This window comes from Manis pentadactyla, chromosome 1, assembly GCF_030020395.1.
Source record: "Manis pentadactyla isolate mManPen7 chromosome 1, mManPen7.hap1, whole genome shotgun sequence".
In the NCBI taxonomy this organism is placed as follows: domain Eukaryota; kingdom Metazoa; phylum Chordata; class Mammalia; order Pholidota; family Manidae; genus Manis; species Manis pentadactyla.
The window spans coordinates 205,888,979-205,910,225 of record NC_080019.1 but is presented as its reverse complement, the minus strand read 5'-3'; the positions used below and the strand labels follow the sequence as shown (position 1 = coordinate 205,910,225).

At 43.8% G+C, this 21,247-nt stretch overlaps 1 protein-coding gene across 11 annotated transcripts in view; it reads left to right on the top strand.

Moving 5' to 3' along the window:
- The first annotated feature begins 342 nt into the window (after positions 1-342).
- Positions 343-21,247, top strand: part of TATDN2 (TatD DNase domain containing 2) — a 55,158-nt gene continuing 34,253 nt past the window's right edge. For 10 of the 11 annotated variants that reach the window (XM_036923457.2, XM_057506698.1, XM_057506693.1 and 7 more), the window contains exons 1-4: positions 457-1,009; positions 1,149-1,556; positions 8,607-9,098; positions 19,687-20,568. In XM_036923457.2, coding sequence (XP_036779352.2) covers positions 1,155-1,556; positions 8,607-9,098; positions 19,687-20,568 — 1,776 coding nt within the window. In that variant the 5' untranslated portion in view covers positions 457-1,009; positions 1,149-1,154. Of the gene's footprint in view, positions 416-456; positions 1,010-1,148; positions 1,557-8,606; positions 9,099-19,686; positions 20,569-21,247 lie in introns of those variants that run through there. The other variant, XM_057506686.1, reaches the window with a different exon arrangement.

Below are 21,247 nucleotides of genomic sequence, written 5' to 3'. Positions count from 1 at the left end.
CTTTCTGGGTGTGTCACTTGGTCTCTCTGAGCCAGTTTCCTGTTCTGTAAATGGGGTGATGACACTGGCGTGGGGTCACGAGAGAATCCGGGTCTGAAACCGTCCAACGAAGGGTGCCAGAGTCCAGCCGCAGGGTGCACCACGACGCCCCCTTCCCCAACGGAAGCCAGGCCTGAGGAGAGCCGCGGCCTTGCCCCAGCTTCGCGCTCTTCGAGCCCACGTGATGGCTCCGCCCCGCTTAGCTTCCGACCAATGCTTCCAGGCCTCCTGACCAACAAGCGAGCTCCGTCTTGCTCGGAGTCCCGCCCCTTGCCTGCTTGAGCAATGGAAGCCCTCCTTTCGGCGCAGGACCCGCCCCCGCCGCACGCTGGGCGGCGGGCCGCAGGGCTTGTTCCGGGAGGCGGGCGCGACGGAGGCCAGTGTGGTTGGGTCTTGGAAAGGGGGGGACCAGCTGGGGGCCGCAGAACTCCGGCGGGCGGCGAGCGGGCGGTCGGGGCGGGACGTTTGCTAGGTGGGGGCTGTGGGGCCGACGGTTGGGCCGCGGCGGCAGGGACGGAAGGGGCGGCCGGCGGGCCGGGGTAGCTCTGAGGAGCAGACTAGGGCCCTGCCGACTTCTGAGGGGCGGCTCGGGCCCCTTGGGCCCGGGGCTGGTCGGCGGGGCCGCGGGAGCTGGGCGGGCTGCGCGCCCGGTCCGGCCCTGCCCTGCGGCCCGCCCTCAGCGTTCCGGGCCTCCGTGCCACGCGCCCGCCCAAAGACTGCATGTCCGGTCGCCATGTGTGGACCCTAAAGCGCCGTGTGGTCTGAAGCGCTTTGATATCTCTGAAGCGCTTTGACATCTCAGAAGTAGCGCTGTGCAAACTGAGGCGTTTGGTAATCGCGAAAGCACGTTGCAGGCTTGGAAACCGAACCGACGCCTTTAGTGTATCTTAGCTCGTTTGACTTCTCCGAAGCGCGTTGGCATCTCTGAAACCTTGAGAACTGTGATGGGCAGTGGAAAGAAGGGGGAAAGGTCAGTGAGGCCAGCCCCTGCCTCCGCCTCCGCCCTTCTGGCTTGTCCCCTCCCGGGGGCCCCGGGATAGCGGGAGTCTGCGGAGGGGCAGCCTGGAGGGGTGGTATTGGAATCCAGGTCCCCTTCTGGTATCTTGCAGGTGCCCATGGCGTCGGAGAGGCGCAAGGTCAAGTACCACTGGAGCAGCACTTCGGAAGGGTGTCCCCGCAAGCGCAGCTGCCTCCGGGAGACCAGTGATGTGGCCGCCTCCGGCCGGCCAGCTCATGACTCTGTGTTGCGTTCAGGAGGGGCCAGCAGCTCCAAGCGCCTGAAAGCCCAAGAGGAGGACGATGTGGCCACGCCGAGGTTGTCCTGGGGCTCATCCCGCCGCAGAAATTCCTCCTCCTCCTCCCAGTCCTCCGGCCCGAGTGTGGGCGGGGTTGCCTCCAAAGGCTGCCTGATTCAGAGCGCACGGGGGTTTATTTCGTCAGGGGAATCCCCTCTTCGCCCTGTCAACCCCTCTCTAGAAGAAATGGCTTCTCTAGAGGAGGAAGCCTGCAGCCTTAAGGTAGGTGGCTGCAATACTTTTGCAACTGGTGAAGCCCCTTCCAGGGCATGAGAAGTTGGGGATGGGAATTTTGGTGAAATGAGACTAAAAAAGGTATCTGGGGCTTCTTCATACAAACCCAGAAGACCAAGTAGATGGCCAGGGATTTGGCAACACTTTAGAACTACTTGGAAAGCTTTAAAAAATACTTGTGCTCATTCCCCACCCCCCCACCCCTTAATTGGGCTGGGGTGGGTAGTCTGGGCTTCCAGATTTTTAAAATGCTCCTCAGCTAATTGTATTGTGCAGCCAGGTGGGAGAGTGACTTCAGTAGAAGGTGGATTGAATGCTTGGGAGACATGTACTTGTTTTAGTTATAAATTTAAGGTTGTCTTGCCAATGGGTTTCAGCCCCGGGCAAGTTCGTTGTGGATTCAATGTGACCAAAGAAATTGAGAGCAAAACGTTGAGGTGAAAGGGTTTATTACCTGGCTTGTTCGCCCAGCAGTAGGTCAAGCACTAGCGTCTCTGCTTCTGCCCAGAGCACTGGTTGGAGCTCTTTATATAGAGTCAACAGCCCTGTATTGTCCACAGGTGTGCAGTGAGCTAGTCAACCAGGGCCAGGTGACAATCCTGGCCACAGGAACTCTCATTTTATCCACCAAGGTACTGTGTTCTTGTACTTTGAACCACTCTGCATCAGAACCAAAAATAAGAATTTGGTTCTTGGTGTAGTGTTTATCACCAAACTTAATGGTTTCTAGCACGTTGGGTTGGGACAGGGTTTGTTTTAGAGGTTAAACATTTAGTTCCCCCAAGGGAACTCTCAGGATGGTTTCATGAGTACTTAGGGCCAGACTGAGGAGTGCCTTTCACAGAGGAGGTAGAGCTCATCCACTCCTTCATTTTATATTTAAGATTAACAAAATTACTAGCTTTTTTGTGTGTGTGTGTGTGAGAGGTGAACATGAGTGTTAGAAATAGAAGCAAATACAATTCAGTCTCTTGGAGTCCACTGTTTCCCTGTGAGAGTAGAGTGAGCACTAGCTAATGTTGCCAACTGTACATTCGAAGGCCTCCGTTGTCCCAGGCAGTTGCATGGGATTCTCTAGTAACAAAACAGAAACCATTGCCCTCTTAAGAGTTTGGAGCTCTGGGTCTTAAGAGGTTAGGAAATTCTTTATGGAGAGGAAAGGGCTTATTTTGGTGAGATGGACTGCCTTGTAGCTACAGTGGTTTTATAAAAGCAGTACAAACAGGTCCTAAGAAAAGTGGGTTTGTCTTTAAGCCTTTGCTCAGTGCTTCTGTGGAACTGAGAAACTAGGCTGTATTTGGCTGTTTTTCCTGGGAAGCCCTTAAGTGAAGTGTTCCAGGTGTTTTCAGTTTAGTCTCACAATGCTTCTATGTGCACATGTCCCCCCCGCCCAATGGTGCGTTGAAAAGCTTTGTCTTGAATGTAAGAATACTGAACAGGACTCAGATATAAATTGGGTAAATATGGGGGTTTGCTCATACAGTTTAATCTTGTTAATCCTTGATATAATTTCAGTGGTTTGGGGCACAGCATAAAATATATCAATACATTAGATTTAACTTGCATGACAGTTACAGATATTGAAGACTGGTATCAGGAGGGACAGAAAATTAACCTTGTTTGGTCTTTCAGGTGTGCTACACCTGTGGCTCACACTGTCATGCAAACTGGGAACTCAGTCCTAATCCTAGCACAGACCCACCTTTTTCTCATTTAGGCCTGTGGGGTCTTGTTTTGCCAGGATAATTGAATGGTTAACCATGGAGCGATGAGTAGTTCTGTCTCAGGAGTCTTGGGGTCAGTGCCTTGGCTTCAGTCAATAAGCACTTGAATGTTGTGTGCCGAGCCCTCTGTTGGATGTGGAGCTACCAGGAGACACACAGTCCGGTGGGAGGACTGGAGAAGCTGCACACTTCGCTTCATGATGTGGTATGTTGGAGCAGAGAGCCCAGATGGAGGCTGGAGACCTAGGTAGGGGACAGAGTGCAGCAAAGTTTTTTAGCCAAGGGAATTTGGATTTTATTCTAAGCCATTGAGATTGTGCAGGGTTCTCTACAGAGGGAAGGCAGATTGGCATTTTCAAAAGATCAGTCATGGTGAGTGAGGATATGCTATGAGGATGCTGATGCTATCAGTCCTGTCTGCCCCTAGCACTGTCCACCTAGAGTGTGGGTGTTATTTGCAAACAAGCTAAGGTACTTTACTCCTCTTGATGAATTACGAAATTCCTCTTACCTTCTCCTCAGTCTGCACCTCCTCCCCCTCTGCTCTGCGAACTTGTTTGTCTTGTAAGTCCTAAGTTCTGTCAGCATGCACAGCTTGCTCATGAAAATGGCATGTTCTCCCCAGGTCCTTCTGAGGTCTCCTCAGCACTCTTACCTTCTACCCACCCATCCACCTGCTCTTTGCATTTGCTTTGTGAACTTTGAGGGGTACACACTTGGCTTTGTGGGTTCCCCTGCCCAAGCCTCAGCACAGATGTCTCTGTGCCATGTCACAGTATGTTCAGAGGGGAAGATGTTTGAGTTCATTCTGGGTGCTGTAACAAAACGGCACAGACCGGGTACCTTAAAAACAACAGAAATTTATTTCTTAAGCTTTTGGAGGCTGCAAGTCTGAGATTTGCCAGCATGGTCAGGTGAGGGCCCTCTTCTGGGTTGTAGACTTCCTGTTGTGTCCTCACCTGGCAGAAGGGGATGAGCGATCTCTCTCGGGGCCTCTTGTGTAAGAGCACTACTACCATTTGTAAAGGCGCCTCTGCCGTGATCTAATCATTTCCCAAAGGATCCATCGAATATCATCATCTTGGGGTTAAATTTCAACATACGAACTTTGAGGGGGATACATTCAGACTAAAGCTAGATTGGGCATTTTGGAATCCCTAGATTCCTACTGGCTATCTCCTTACTGTTGGTTCCTTATTACCTCTAGGACGAGTTTTGGAGCGGTTTTCTCAAATTCTAAGGTAACTGATGATCTTTGTTTATAAAGAAGGTTAAATGTGTTTATTATGAGCACCCTCACCTACCTTATATTTAGTCTTTGGTAAAGGTATATCTAAATTTCTACGTTAAATTTAGGGAACGAAGAGTGGAGGGGAAAATTTGGGCATTTATGATGTTACAGACCTTGATAAAATCTGATTCCCAGTGATTTACCTATAGGGTCTTGTGAAGTATATGGTATTATCTTTACATGTAGGTAACAAGTATTTACATATTGGTTATTAAATAATTGAGCACCTACTCTGTTAGGCACTTGCAACATGAGACTCGGTTAAATAACTTGACTAAGGCCATACGGCTTGTATGTGGCAGAGCTGTCATGTAATCCTTGATCAGTCTGGCTGTCAAGCCAGTGATCTTCTCACTGCTGCCCTCTGTGAGCATCTGCTCTGTCCTGGCCCAGCATTAGATAGGAGGGATTAGGAGGGCAAGACCGTTCCCTTGAGTACTCTGGGTGACACATCCCAGACACACAAAACCACTGTTTATCTTGGCTCTTGAGTGATGGTGCTTTTGTGTGTGGTCCTTTCCTGCATCTTCACTCAGCAGATGTCCAGTGCTTGGATGGAAGTCTGTGCTAGGGCCTGGAGATGCAAAGAATAGGGCAGTGGTTAGTCTAAGCAGTCATTCATCACAATGCAGTGTGTGGAGGTGGTACCAGGGATATTTGAAGTGCAAGGTATCTGTAGGAGAGGGGTGACAGGTGTGGGAGCTCTGTAAATTGTAAGTCCACTGGGAAAGTCCTCACACAGGTGTAATTTGAGTTCTGATAGATAAGGAGGAGGAAGGGACATTTCAGACAACAGAGACAACATGTGTCCAAAAAATGTCAGGAAATGCTGCTGGTCTGGAGCGCTTGGAACCCTCCTGGTTCCTGAGGGCCCTCCTCTCCCTCTTCTCTAGTTCCTTTCTTCATTCCCTGGGCAGCTGGGAGTATGGAGAAGAGTGGGAGATGATGCTCGGGAGAATGTTGGGAGCCAGCCTGTGAAGGGCTTCTGATGTCATGGTCCGGAGTCTGTGATGTGTTCTGTAGGCCAGTGCAGAGCCGCTGAAGGGTTTTAGGCAGATGTGACATTGTCACATTTTAAATGCCTCCTGGCACACTAGAGAGAAAGGATGGGAGGGAGTAGGCAGGGAGCTGGTTAGGAACTGTTAACATTGTTCAGGCTGGTGGTGATGAGGGTGGGACCAACCTCTCCACCTCATCTTTCCCTCCTGCCCTCAGAGATGCACAGTTCACCAACACTGCAGGAAAAATGAAATCTCTCCTTTTTGAAGCCAGGTGGTTGGTCTCTTGTCACGTGCTTTCTACCTAATCTTTACCTTCATAGCCCCCTATCCACTTTGAAACTCTTCTTGGGTGACCTGGATCCATTTCAAGTCCTCACAGTCTTGGACATTTCAGCTTTTAATACTGTTTCCCAAGTTTGGTATTTTTGCTGTCCTCCCTTAGTTTCCAGGATGTTAGAGGGAACTTGAGTTGGAATCCTGGTTCTGTCATGTCCTAGCCATGTAGCAGTTTCCCTCTCTGTAGGAGAGGGGTGACAGGTGTGGGAGCTCTGTAAATTGTAAGTCCCTATGAAAATAAAGTTTGTTATATTCTAGCCTTTTTTTTCCCCTGTAAGTATAGTCCTGGTCTTCTCTACCAGGGTTGGCACATGGGTGGCCCATAGGCTGAATATGGCCTGCTTGGTCCTTACAGTATTTAAAATTTTGGACAGTTCATGTTAAAAATATGTGCCTCCAATCCAAACTTCTACCTTGAGTTGAAGACTTGAGTGACTTCTTTTCCTTCCTCACTTCCTCCTCCTTTTGCTATTTTATTTTTCTCCCTGGTACTTTGCACTAATCTGTATATTGCTTTTCTTCTGGTTTTCCCTTCCCTCACCAAGTAGAACATAAGGTCTCAGAAGTTGGTATTTTTGTTTATTTTGTTGAATGCTGCCCTCCCAGATCCAGAACAGTGCCTGCTGACACATGGTAAATGCTCAACAGATACTTGCTGACTGGATGAAAAATGCATTCAGTTTTGAGATTTCTTGTTTTACTTAGAAAACCAGAGTCTATAGCTGTGGGTCTGTACTGCCAAGGAGCGGCAGATGGTTTGAGGTGATCTGCTGTGGCACTTCAGATGGTGCAGGGACTCCTCAGTCTGCTGTAGACCTCACCTTCCATTGTTGCCTTATACCTGGCTGGGGGGCAAGGAGAGGGACAGCTTGTCCCACAGGCAGAGGTGGAGAAGTCAAAGAAGGGATTTGGGCCTTAATGGAAAACTAGGTTATCAAGCATAAAGGGACACTGAGGCAAGAGTATCACAAGCAAAGGAGAAAAGATGTGTTTATGTATGAGTGTGTGATGAGTGAGAATGGCAGGTAGAGAAGTGGGCTGTGGAGAAGTGGGCTGGGAAGTTGTGGCTCTGTCCTGTAGGCAGGCCCATGGGGCCTTCACGTTTATTTGTAATATTTGTTAAGATTTTCTTAAGTATGGAAACATATAAAGAAAACCAAAATGGCTTATAATCTCATTTCCCAGATAATCCCTGTAGTCATTTCAAAAAATGTTCTAACATGTTAGAAATGGGTGAAATAGGTAAAGGGGAAGAGGAAAAAACTCAGAGGTTCAAATTGCAAGTCAAAGCCACTTTTTCTGTCCATCTCCCCAAAGTTAATAGCTCAACAATTTGAGTACTTCAGAAAAAAATACTAAGCCTGTACTGTTATCTAGATGCATGTATTTTCAAAGGTTTAGTAATTTTTTTTAAAACAAAGGTGTCACATGTGCTTCTTGGGGGAGAAAAATCAAATAATACAAAAAGCTTATAAAATACAAAAACTTAAGCCCCTTTTCCTTCTTTCCCTTTAATCCTAAAGACACCCATTAGAAACAATTTCTTCAGACTTTGAAATGCATACATGTAAAGCATTTTTGTCTTTTCAAACTGTGAGATTATTCTGCTTGTTGGTCAGCTTGCTTTTTACTCTCACTGTGTAACATGGACATCAGAGTTCCCTTATTCTTTAAAAAAGCTTATTGTTGTGTTTTATGGCATGTCTGTTTTCTTTATTGAACCAGTCCCTTATTGATGGGCTTTCTTGGAGTAGACTCCCTTTCCTCAGTAGGGAAAAAAGATTAGCCGGCTTAGTGTGATGTTCCTTTCACTAAGTATATATACGTTTGAGAGGAATTTAGTACAAATAGAAGCATAAGTTGTAGTGGCCATAGAGTGCCTTGGGATAATGGTAAATCCAGGTCACACAGCTGGGGAGATTTGGAGTTTACTGCTGTTGGGATGGTTCTGGGGGATATTATGGAGCATTCTTATCCCAGGCTGGGATTAAACAGGATTTGAGTTTCACAGCTAATTTATGCCCTCCTGATTTAGTGGGTTCAGAGGGGAAAAGAAAGGGTCTGAGACTCCACTTTTATTTATGTCTGAGCAGATTTGGGGTCCTGCGGATGGGTAGTTAGAGTCTCTGAATTGACTGTGGTGGGTTCCCTGGGGGATGGGACAGCTTCGAACACCAAGTTTTTGATTTTGTGGAAGGACTTAGCAGAGAACTTCATGGAGGCTTGGGGTGTAGTGGAAAGCATGCTGCCCTCAGGACGCAGGTGTCTACTCCTCCCTGGGCCTTGGGTTTCCTTGACTCTTAGCTGTGGGATTGGGTCAGCTGGTTTCTAGGAACCTTTCCAGTGCTAAAATTTGGAGCTTCTGTTCTGCTGGTGTGTGTTTTGGTATAGGTGGTAGTCCTTGCCCTCAGGGGGCTTATAGTCTAGTGTTATTAGACTGCTGATCCCTCACATCATCCTTCCTACTGCAGTATGAGGCTATTTTCTGATGAGCATTGCAGCCCCCTTTATGGGGACACTTCTCAGTGGGGTGGGATGGAAACCACCTCCTGGAGAGAATCTTGGTTGTAGCCACTGTCATTTCCACTTTGTTTGGTGCCATCACCTCTGATGTATAATTTGCCAAGTGCTTCATATATGAAGTCATCCTTGGGACAACCCTTTCACAATTTCTCTTTTCTTCCAGGTTGACTCCAAAGATAGTTCTCGAAACTCCGCGAACTCTGAATTTGCAGCTGAAGCTGAGGGTCAAAATGATACAATTGAGGAACCAAGTAAGGTCCAGAAAAGGAAAAGGGATAGACTTCGAGACCAAGGCTCTACAATGATCTACCTGAAGGCTATCCAGGGCATCCTGGGAAAGTCGATGCCGAAAAGGAAGGGAGAGGCCACCACTAGGGTGAAACCAAACATAGGAGAGCGTCCCAGCTGTGGAGAAGGGCCGGCCAGAAGTGTCACTGCACCAGCTCCTCAGGAAGGGAAAGAGTCAGCCCCGGAGGTGAGAGCAGAGGAGAAGGCTGAGCTGGAGAGGGGCAGCTTCTGTGGTAGGAGAGTGGTGATAGACCCTCAGGAGGAGCCGGCCGAAGAGCCGCCTGGTGACCGGAGGACAGTCATCGACAAGCATTCTCCACCCCTGGAGTTTTTGGATGACTCTGACTCTCATTTAGAAAGCCAAAAGGTGAGTCAGGCTCATGCCAAGCATGGGGTTTTTAGTTCTGTTGAGTAAAAAGGTATGTGGTCTTTCTAGTTGAGTCCTAAGTGCTAGTTATTAAAAGCAGTACTTTACTTACTCAAGACTCCAGGGTAAATTGGTGGTTCTCTTTTAACATACCTTTCAGAGTTTCTAAGACACATTCATCAATGCTATTTCTTTTCTTTTCTTTTTTTTTTTTAAGGATGTAAATGTTGGGATATGGCTCTAACAAGTCCAAAATAATAGGGGCTTCAAAAAAAAAAACAGATTTGCCTTAAGGAGGATGGCTCCCAGTATCAGGGATCCTAGTGTCTTCTGTCTCTCTGCTCTGCTGCCTCAAACCAGTTTCCATCTTGTGGTCTGAGATGGCTCCTCTGTTAGAACATTAACATTATCAGCCAGGAGGAGGAGGGAAGAGAAAAGTGTGCTCCCTTCCCTGTTCAGAGCTCGGTACAGAAGTTGCCCACATTGTATCTACTTATATGTGGTGACAAGAATCTAGAAACCTGGCCAACACATAGGGCAAGAAAGTCTGGAAAATTAGCTTTCATCTGGGCAGATTAATACCTAGATATATGTTTTGCTGTAGAACAAGGAAAGAATGATAGTGGAGAGGAAGTAGCAATTTAAAAAATTTTATTTTATTTTTATTTTTGGTATCATTAATCTACAATTACATGAGGAACATTATGTTTACTAGACTCCTCCCTTCACCAAGTCCCCCCCACATACCCCATTAGTCACTGTCAGCATAGTAAGATGCTGTAAAATCACTACTTGTCTTCTTTGTGTTGCACAGCCCTCCCCGTGCCTCCCCCACATTATACATGCTAATCGTAATGCCCCCTTTCTTCCCCCCCCCCTTTATCCCTCCCTTCCCACCCTTCCTCCCCAATTCTTTTCCCTTTGGTAACTGTTAGTCCATTCTTGGGTTCTGTGATTCTGCTGCTGTTTTGTTCCTTCAGTTTTTCCTTTGTTCTCATACTCCACATATGAGTGAAATCATTTCATACTTGTCTTTCTCCAGCTGGCTTATTTCACTGAGCATAATACCCTCTAGCTCCATCCATGTTGTTGCAAATGGTAGGATTTGTTTTCTTCTTATGGCTGAATAATATTCCATTGTGTATATGTACCACATCTTTATCCATTCATCTACTGATGGACACTTAGGTTGCTTCCATTTCTTGGCTGTTGTGAAAGAAATGTTTTTAAATGAGAGAAATTATAATCGTGCTCAGTTTATTCAGTCTCATGTTACTAATTCTTGTTTGGCCAGAATCTAGTTTTTTCCACCAGTTGTGCAGATTCTTGCCTCGTTATCCGAAATCTGTATTAGACATCCTTTGCTTAAATCTCCTTGGAGATGAGGAGGCTCTTTTGCAGGGACTTTTGCTGGATCTTCTGACAGTAACTGTTGGTAAATGACAGAAGACTTGAAATGGCCATTGTTAAAGATTTTGTGAGAGTTCATCATAATGCAGTCAATAAGGAAATTTGTTTATTTCTGTAAAATGTAGACTTTTAAATAACTATACTTACAAGTGATAACATACCAGAACATAGCAGATTTCTAGGAGTTTCATACTACTTCTAGAACACTTATATTAAAACTTATGTCTGTACAAATCTAAGATTTAGTGTCACTTATTTGACAAATCTCATATAGGTTTAAAAAAATTTTTTTGGCCTTTTATTGAAAGTGTAAAGCTTGATGTATTTTCACAAATGGAGCACATCACTCAAGGTGATGATAGGACTCCAATATTTCTAAATTATTGCTGTGAGAAAGCACTGTTTTTTAAAAGTTCCTGGATTTCTTTCCTGTAGCTCTAAGAGTAGAAGCTGCAATCTGTTTTGCTTCCCATATAGTTTTAACATACCAAATAAGAGAAGAAAGTCTCCTGACATATTCCAGAGATCCTCCAGAAAAATCTGAGAGTTAACTAGAGGTAAAAGAACTTCATTTAGAATCAGTTTTGGGAAGTATGTCAAAATTATCTAAATAGGTTTTAAGGTACTTGCCTAAATTAGAATTCCAGATCATTATGAAACAATACTTAGTTATCCACTTAACCAAAGTGGCAGTAAAAGATTTTAAAGGTAAATACAGAAGATTACATAGCTGTTGGAAGATTTAGCTCTTTCAATATTGAGATGATTCAGTTTTCTTAAAGATTAAGACAACAAGAAGCACAAGAAATTTTGATAAAAATTATTTTAAAGGCCAAATATCTTCACCATCTTTTCATTGTGCTCACAAGAGCAGACCAATAGTTTAGGAAGACTTTGTCCTTTTAGAAGGTAAGAAAATTAAGTATCAGGTTTACATAAGATCACTATTGATATTTAAAGCTTACTTGTGCTGCTCTAATAGCCAATTCAGTTTAATTTTAACCAGCTTAATCACACATTAAACTTCCTTATACACAAACCTCCTGCATAACAACTTTTCTTCTCACATTCAGGTTGTGTCCTAGGTTTTCCTTTGTTGGAGAGGAAGAAATTTCCTCTACCCCTTGAGGTTCTTCTAGCTGGTCTAAGAATCAAATTGAGATGAAGAGGAGAAAAAAAATCAAAGTTAAATTATGTACGTACGTACAGGGAAGCCATAGATGTGGGTTGCAAAGACAGGGAGAATATGGTATATGTCATCCTGAACCAAGGAGAAGGGGGAAGGGGCCTGAGAAGTCAAAGGAAAAGGGAAGTAACTCACAGGAATATGAGAAGAGTAAATGTTTAGCAAACAAAATACCTGATGGGCCACACAGAACAATGAGGCACAGAGAAATTTTTATCAGATTTTTTCACATTCCTTCCTATCATTCCTAGTTTACATTTATAATATAGCTAACTATGGTGATAGCTCTCCTCCAGGATTAGTCCCTCTGTCTAAATTATTTTTATGGGGTGGGGGTAGATCAAAGTAACTGAGTCTTTCGGGCCTTGTTGGTTTTTCAGCTCAAGTAGTCTGCATGGTCACAGTGGCACATCTTGGGGAGGCCTGCCCTTGGTCTCTACACCTTCATTAAATAAATAGCCTTTCACTTTTAAGACAAAATTACTTTCTTTCCTCTTTAACGTAAGTTTATGTCCATTCTTCAGACCTTCTTTTACCAAAAGCATGTATCTTTTTCTTGCATGCAGACATGTTTCCTTTTTTATTTCTAGTGGCTTTAATTACACTTAATAGAACTCTTCTAGAAACTTTAATTTCTGATGAAAACTAAGTAGTAAGCAATTGTGAACTGTTACACCAGCATTCTTTTGATGGGCAAATTTATGAATACTTTTCATAATTTCTAGAAACACGTGCCGCTTTGTAGTATAATCTTTCAGTAAGTACAAAACGTGTTTACTAACAGACCCAAATTTGTATTTAATTTCTCAGTAATAAGGAAGCCAAAAATAAACTAGTGAAGCATTAATTACTAACTAAATAAGATTTATCTTATTTGGAAGTGATCAAGATTTTCAATGAACAACTCATCTAATTACCTAGCTTAGCAAAACTAACAGTTCAGTTCATCAAAAAGATTTTTCAAGTTATTTTTATTTTATTAAAAATTTTTTTTATTAAGGTATGAGTGACATACACTCTTATGAAGGTTTCACATGAAAAAACAATGTGGTTACTACATTTACCCATATTATCAAGTCCCCACCCATACCCCAATGCAGTCACTGTCAATCAGTGCAGCAAGATGCCTCAGATCCACTATGTGCCTTCTCTGTGCTACACTGTTCTCCCTGTGGTCAAGTTATTTTTAGCTACACATATAATAGGTGAGTGTTGCTAAAAAGTTCACTGTATCAACACATCTCGGGCAAGGGAAACAAAATAAAAAATGAACAAATGGGACTACATCATGCTAAAAGGCTTCTGTATGGCAAAGGACACCCATCAGCAGAACAAAAAGGCATCCTACAGTATGGGAGAATATATTTGTAAGTGACATATCTGACAAGGGGTTAACATCCAAAATATATAAAGAACTCGCATGCTTCAACACCCAAAAAACAAATAACTCTATTTAAAAATGGGCAGAGGTTCTGAACAGACACTTCTCCAAAGAAGAAATTCAGATGGCCAACACGCACATGAAAAGGTGCTCCACATGGCTAATTATCAGGGAAATGCAAATTAAAACCACAATGAGATATCACCTCACACCAGTTAGGATGGCCAACATAGAAAAGACTAGGAACAACAAATGCTGGCGAGGGTGTGGAGAAAGGGGAACCCTCCTACACTGCTGGTGGGAATGTAAAGTAGTTCAATCATTGTGGAAAGCAGTATGGAGATTCCTCAAAAAGCTCAAAATAGAAATACCATTTGACCCAGGAATTCCACTCTTAGGAATTTACCCTAAGAATGCAGGAGCCCAGTTTGAAAAAGACATATGCACCCCTATGTTTATCGCAGCACTATTTACAATAGCCAAGAAATGGAAGCAACCTAAGTGTCCATCAGTAGCTGAATGGATAAAGATGTGGTACATACACACAATAGAATATTACTCAGCCATAAGAAGAAAACAAATCCTACCATTTGCAACAACATGGATGGATAGCTAGAGGGTATTATGTTCAGTGAAATAAGCCAGGTGGAGAAAGACAAGTACCAAATGATTTCACTCATCTGTGGAGTATAACAGCAAAACAAAAACTGAAGGAACAAAACAGCAGCAGACTCACAGAACCCAAGAATGGACTAACAGTTGCCAAAGGGAAAGGTACTGGGGAGTGTGGGTGGGAAAGGAGGGAGAAGGGGAATAAGGGGCATTACGATTAGCACACATAATGTGGGGATGGAGGGGCTGGGCACATGGAAGGCAGTATAGCACAGAGAAGACAAGTAGTGACTCTATAGCATTTGACTATGCTGATAGACAGTGACTGTTATGGTGTATGTGGTGGGGACTTGATAATGGGGGGGAATCTAGTAACCACAGTGTTGTTCATGTGATTGTATATTAATGATGCCAAAATAAATAAATAATAAACAAATAAATGAATAAATAAATAAATCCACATTATTCTAAACAAAAACAAAAAGTTGACTATCTATTCAGTTTACTTGTTCTTAGCTACCATGCCTAAGTTACCCTCAAAAACTTCATTAGATATCAAAGTCAGCCATAATCCCAAGCCTTTTTTTTAAATTACATTTTATAACAGATAACATCAATTTACTTGGTTTTAAATAAACCCAAAAAGAGTAAGTGTTTTAATTCTAATGCTTATAATATCTAAGGTATGTCTATTTAAATTAAACCAAACTTAAATCAGCTTTAATACCAAATATTTTCCCAGATCATGTGAACTTGAAAAATATTTGGGTTAGTTTTTGTAAGAATTGTTGAAAGTTTTGGGTTAGTTTTTGTAAGAATTGCTGAAAGTTGTAAGCCCAGTTCTTACAAGCGCTTGTCTGTCATATTCCAATTTGGCTAAAAACTTTTTCCATAAAGTTATTAAATCCTTTTAAATATCTTATCAGGTTTCAGCTGGAACAGACAATAAATATTTCTGGCAGTATTAGTCCCATGAAACCAAGAAGTGTCTTCAAATGGGATTTGAAATATATTTACAAGATCTGGAGTCACTCCCAAAGATAACCAAAGAAAGAACCAACAACCTACAATCCTAGGGAGGCAGAAAGCCAGTGAGACAAGCAAGAAAGCAAGTGCTATTCTGGAGAAGCAATAAAAAACCAATGGATTTGTTAAAGAAGGGACATCATGAAATCAGTCCTCAGACATTGGCCCTCAGCTGATCATTTGCAGGAGGGCGCAGGAGAAATTCTGCTCCTCCATTTCCTGTGTGTGTGTGTGGTAGACACTGTTTCGTTATGACAAATTTGGGTGTAGGGCCTGACATGCCAGGGGGAGTAGGGTGATAGCCCAAGTGCTTCCATATATATGGAAGTGGAGGAGCAGCAGAGGTATTCAGCTGAATTAATAGCTGGCACAGTTGGACAAAGAATGCATATATTTGTATTCACAGTGTATTGCACTGCCCACCAGGTGGATGCTGGTACATGCATCCTCTGATTGGCAGAGGCTGGAGAGAATGTTCTCACAAGGTCACAAAGCCAGGGTCTGAAGACACACAAGAAGACAAAAGGAAAACTTACATGCAGATTAACAGCTTTAGCTAAGCCTTGGGTTTTCTTGGAAGCCAAACTAATACCTAGGATGGAGTTGCCACAGGCTTGGGGACTGTGGTGTTAACAACGTGCCTAATTGCACAGAAATTTTCTTGAGGTTGGTGGGTGACCTAGTGTCAATCTGACCTGTTCTGTGACCTACTTATCCTATTATTGGAGTCATCTTGAGGTGGTGAGTGCTCTAACAGTCTTTAACTGCTTGACCTATACCTGCCAGTTTTGTGGCTCTGACTTCCAAGATGTTCTGTAGCAACAGGCCTCATCTCATATGCATATTTACAAATGACACAAAAGACACAACACACTCAAAAACTACAAGAAGGCAAAGGCCTTCCTTCTAAAGCAGGATCTGACATATTTTCCACAGGACAGAACATAAGGTATTTCATCACATTTTCCTCTCTTTACAAAATAATTCCAGCTGGAAAAGAGTACCAAAATTCAAGGATACATTACTGGCCACAGTTAACCACACCTCAGGGAGTATTGAGACCAGTCTGTATTAACAGTAAAACAAAAGTACATTAACACCCAAAACAACAGGGCACTGAAGGAAACAAAATCATTGGCCCCAAAACAAGGACAAGGGTGGTTATATGATTCCTTCTCACAGAATGTGGAAGTCAGTTTTTCTCTTTAGGTCTGTTATTATTTTCTTTATATATTTAGGTGTTCCTATGTTGTTGGGTGCATAGATATTTACAGTTGTTATATCCTCTTATTAACCTGATCCCTTTAGTATTGTGTAGTGCCCTTCGTCTCTTGTTAATCTGTTTATTTTGAAGTCTATTTTGTCTGATATAAGTACTGCTACTCTTGTCCTTTTTTTTTTTTTTTTTTGCCTCTACTTGAAGTATCCTTTCCTATCCTTTCACTTTCTGTCTATAGGTATCTTTAGGTCTGAATTGAGTCTCCTGTAGGCCACACATACGTGGTCTTGCATCTTTATCCAATCAGCCACCTGTGTCTTTTGATTGGAACATTTAGTCCCTTACATTGAAAGTAATTGTTGAAAGGTATGGACTGCTGCCAGTTTATTAACTCCTTTCTGTATGTTTTTGTAGTTCTCCATTTCTTTCTTCTCTTCTCTTCCCTTGTGATTTGATGGTTTTCTTTAGTGTTATGGTTGGATTCCTTTCTCTTTCCTTTTTTTGTGTATCTGTTACAGGCTTTAGGTTTGTGGTTACCATAAGGTTCATATATAGTCTCCTAGGTATATGACAGTCTATATAGGTTGATGATCACTTAAGTTTCAACACATGCTAACAGCACTATTATTCCCCTCTCCACATTTTATGTATATGATGTCATAATTTACATCTTTTTTTTTTTTGTAGATCCTTTGACTAATGTATAATTGATTTTACTACTTTTGTCTTTTGAGCTCCATACTTGCTTTGTAAGTCATTGGTCTGCCACTTTTACTGTAGGTTTGTTTTCCCTCATGAAAAATTGTTTTTAATTTTCCATTTAAAGAAGTCCCTCAATGTATCTTGTAAGGCTGGTTCCATGGTGAAGGATTCTTTTAACATTTGTTAAAGACTTTTTGTCTCTCCTTCAATTCTGAATGATATCCTTGCTGGGTAGATAATTTTTAGTTGTAGATTTTTCCCTTTCAACACTTTGAATATTTCATGCCACTCCCTATTGGCCTGTAAAATTTCTGCTGAAAAATCTGCCGATAGCCTTCTGGGGTTTCCTTTGTAGGTAACTCTCTGCCTTTCTCTTGCTGTTTTTAAGATACTCTGTCTTTAATCTTAGCCATTTTAATTTCTATGTATGTTGGTGTAGACCTCCTTGGGTTCTTCTTGGCAAGGGCTCTCTGTACCTCAGGACCTGGCTGGCTGTTTCCTTCCCCAGGTTGGAGAAGTTCTGAGCTAGTTCTTAAAAGTAGGCTTTCTGCACCTTTCTCTTCTCATTCTTGGACCTCTATAATGCAAATGTTGTTTTGTTTGAAGTTGTCTCAGGTAGCTCTTAGTATCTTCTCATTTTCAGAAATGCTTTCTTTCTGTTGCTCAGTACTTTCCACTACACTGTCTTCCGGATTGCTGATCTGTTCTTCTGCGTCTTCTAATCTGCTGTTCGGTTCTTTATTGCATTTTTCATTTCAGTCATTGTATCCTTCTGACTGATTCTTTTTATATTTTCTATGTTTTTGTTGAAGTCCTCCCTGAGTCTATCTGTTATTTCCCCCAGGTCATAAACAACTTAATAACCATTACTTTGAATTCTTCATCACATAGATCTCCATTTCATTTAGCACTTTTGCTGGTGTTTTGTTCTTATGATTGGAACATACTCCTCTGCCTCCTCATTTTGTTTGGTTCTCTGGTGTTCATTTCTATGTATTAGGTAGATCAGTTATGTCTCCTGGTCTTGAAAGTAGTGGTTTTATATAGTCAGTGTCCTGTGATGCCCGGAAGTGGAGAACTGCTGCTCACCAGAGCCAGGTGCTCTAGGGTTGCCCTGTGTGGGCTGTGCACATCCTTCTGTTGTGGCTGAGCCATGACTGCTGCTGCTGGGCTGTGGGCCTGGCTGCAAGCAAAGGCTGATTGCCATTGCTGTGCCTTACTGTGTAACACTGGTGCAGCTTAGTGGGTGGGCAGCTCCAGTGCTGGTTGGCTGTGGGTGGGTCTTGCACTCGGTGTGGCTGCCAGCAGTGAATGGTCTATGTGACTACTGCTGGGCTGGGCGTGGAGGGGATAGGTCTTCAGGGCAGGGCCAGCCACCTAGATGGATAATTTCAGAGCTAGCTCCTGCAAGTGGTCAGCTAGGCTGAGGAGTGGCTGGAAACATGACATCTGCCAGCCCTTTTACCCCACAGGGACTCCCTCAGACCCCTGCCACTTGGGTGCACTTCCCAGAGTTAATAAACCTCCTTTCAAACTGCTGCTTCTCTGTTGGGTCTCAGAGCAATCAGCCCAGCACTCTGGTCTCCACAGACAGAAGTTTGGCCTCCCATGGCCTTCCAGCTCTCCCTGGTGTTCAGCTTGACTGATTTTCAAAACCCAACGCTATGGGCACTTGTCTTCTGGGCGCAGATCCCCAGAGCCAGGAGTGCTGGGCATCTGGGTATTTGTCTCCTCTCTGCTCTGTTCCTCATTCTCTCCTGCTTGTGGTTGGAATGGGGAAAGAGTCTGGAACCTGGTCGAGCGTGGCTTTGACTCTTTACCTTCCTAAGTATGGTCTTCTCTTTTGTTGTTAGGTGTAGAAGGTCTGCTCTGCTCATCTTCTGGCAGTTCTCAGAGTAATCATGTTAGGTGATTAGATGTAACTGCTGCCTCGGTGTGTACCTCCTGTTCTGCCATCTTCCCACAGTTCTCCAAAAGCTGTTTTTGAAAAGCCCCCTAATTCTGATGTGTGCTAAGTTCAGGAACCATTTTACTATTTTTTCTATAAATTAATTCAACAAATGTCTATGAGTACTATATGCTAGGCAGTCTTCGAGGTCTTTGGGATGCATCAGTGAAGAAAAAACTTCCTGACCTTGTGGGACTTATGTTCTAGCAAAGCTAAAAATACAATGCAGTGTATGGTTCTGGTTACTGTTACCGCCTAGTTGCTTAGCATAACTGTTTCAGTTTGCTCTCAGTTGTGTGAGGGAGGAATTCAGAAAGATCTGGGTTGGGTAGGTCTCGCTGGGGGAGGAGGGAGTCTCTGCTCAGATATTGGGTTGGTTGCATCTGTAAGCATGGCGAGGCTGGGTGCCCCAGATGCCCACTCTCTTGACTGGCAGTTGATGTTGCCACCTACACGTGACTCCAGCATATGGTCCCAGGGTGGTTAGCTCCCCCTATGAGGAGTAAACTGAGAGAACCTGGGGGACGCTACAAAACCTTTCTGACCCCTTGGAAATTGAATGGTATCATTGGTGCTGTGTTCTTTTGGTTACAGGTGAGTCACCAGGTTGGCCCAGGTTCAAAGGGAGGGGTCAGAAACCCCACCTGTCAGTGGAGAATAGTGTCAAAAGAACTTGAAGGCAGATCTTCAAACTGCCATGACTGTGGTTTTGCATTTCGAATGTATTGGAGACTTGTTAGAGATGAGAAGCTGGGCACTGCTCTTCTCTCAAATCCCCAGTACACAGTGCATTCTCCAGGGCACTTTTTCTCAAGAGGGATCATTCAGAAGAGGGAGGGCATGCAGGTATAGTATCTCCTTTAGGGATGACATTTTGAGACTGTGGTTGTAGGTTTTTTCCCCCCAACCTGATATGACTGTTCATAGCTCTAACCTGGCTCATCTTCTGGAAATTATAAGGAAACCAGGTTACAAAGTGAGTTAAGGTAAAGCCTTTATCATGACCAGAAAAACAAGCCAGAGTTTATGTTCTTCTGATGACTGACTATGAGAGGCTGTCTTCACCCAGGAAAGCTCACCCATGGTTTCTTTTCTTTTTTGCAGCCTAAAGAAAGGGAGGTGGTGCTAGAGCACACCTCTTCAGGAAGTGACTGGTCCGATGTGGATGAGGTCTCCACAGTTAGATTCTCTCAGGAGGAGCCTGTCTCACTGAAAGTCTCTGCAGTTTCAGAGCCTTCTGCTTTCCCAACTGACTACGTCATGTACCCAGCTCATTTGTACAGTAGTCCCTGGTGTGACTACGTCAGCTACTGGACCAGCACTCCCAGGCCTTCTGGTTACCCCTCGCTGGGCAGCAGCAGCAGCGACACATTGCAGGTGGGGAGGAGCAGCAGGGGCCACCTGAGTGACTGCTCCTCCAGTTCTGCGGTGAGCTCCCCAAACACCTTCAGAGACCAGGAGATGGCAGAGGAAGGCAGGTCCCAGAATTCTCGTTCATTTCGTTTCTCCAGAAGCTCAGAAGAAGAGGTGAAGGAGAAAAGAATATTCCGGGAGGAGACACCTCCACGTCCTTGTGGAGGACACACATCCAGTTCCCTGTCAAGGAGCTATCGGGAGCCAAGCCTCGAGGAGGGTTTCATTGACACCCATTGTCACTTGGACATGCTCTATTCCAAGTTGTCTTTCAAGGGGACCTTTACCAAGTTCAGAAAAATTTATAGCAGCTCCTTCCCTAAGGAATTTCAGGGCTGCATTTCTGACTTCTGTGATCCTCGGACCCTGACGGATTGTCTATGGCAGGAGCTTTTGAAAGAGGATCTGGTTTGGGGGGCCTTTGGCTGTCACCCTCATTTTGCACGTTACTACAGTGAGAGTCAAGAAAGAAATCTTCTGCAAGCCTTAAGGCACCCCAAGGCTGTGGCATTTGGGGAAATGGGCCTGGATTACTCTCACAAGTGCACCACACCAGTCCCAGAGCAGCACAAGGTAATGAAGTTTTCTTTAGTTAGCATAGTTTCAGTTCCTCTGTTAGTTGTTCAGACCCCACTAAGGGTTTCTCTGCTTATGGAACCAAAGAATTTAGAATCCCTAGAAATTTAATTGCCCTTATCCAGACCATTTAGATGTCATTTGTCCAGTGTTTCCTAGCTATTTATCTTTCAGCTTTATTATGTGAGAGAGGGAGATAGGTATTTTGTGATTGCTTATGGCTAATGTTATGAATGTCAAGTGTTTGTTTTCTTTCCTTCATGGGAAGCAAAAAATTAAAAGTAAACTATATTTTTATTATTTTAAAGTCAGGTTATGCCCATTGCAGAATATTTGAAAAATATAAAAATGATAACTTCCCATTCCATCAGAGATAATGACCATTACCATCTTAATATCTTTTTGCACCCAGTATTTTTGAGCGTGGATATTTGGCAGGATAAGAGTAGTCATAGCATTTCAGCGAAGTTTCTGATTTGGAAAGGTGCAGGAAAAAGAGATGCCACATTACCAGGTTGAATCTGTTGTGTGCTGTCTTCCTGTTAGTACCTGTTAGGTCTGGGTCTGCACACCAAAAGTGCAGTCTTGGTGAGCGGGTGCATGGATCCCAGCCAGAGTGGAGTTTAGTGTACCAAGCTTGCCCCTTGGTGCTCTCCCCAGCCCTGCTGTGTCAACT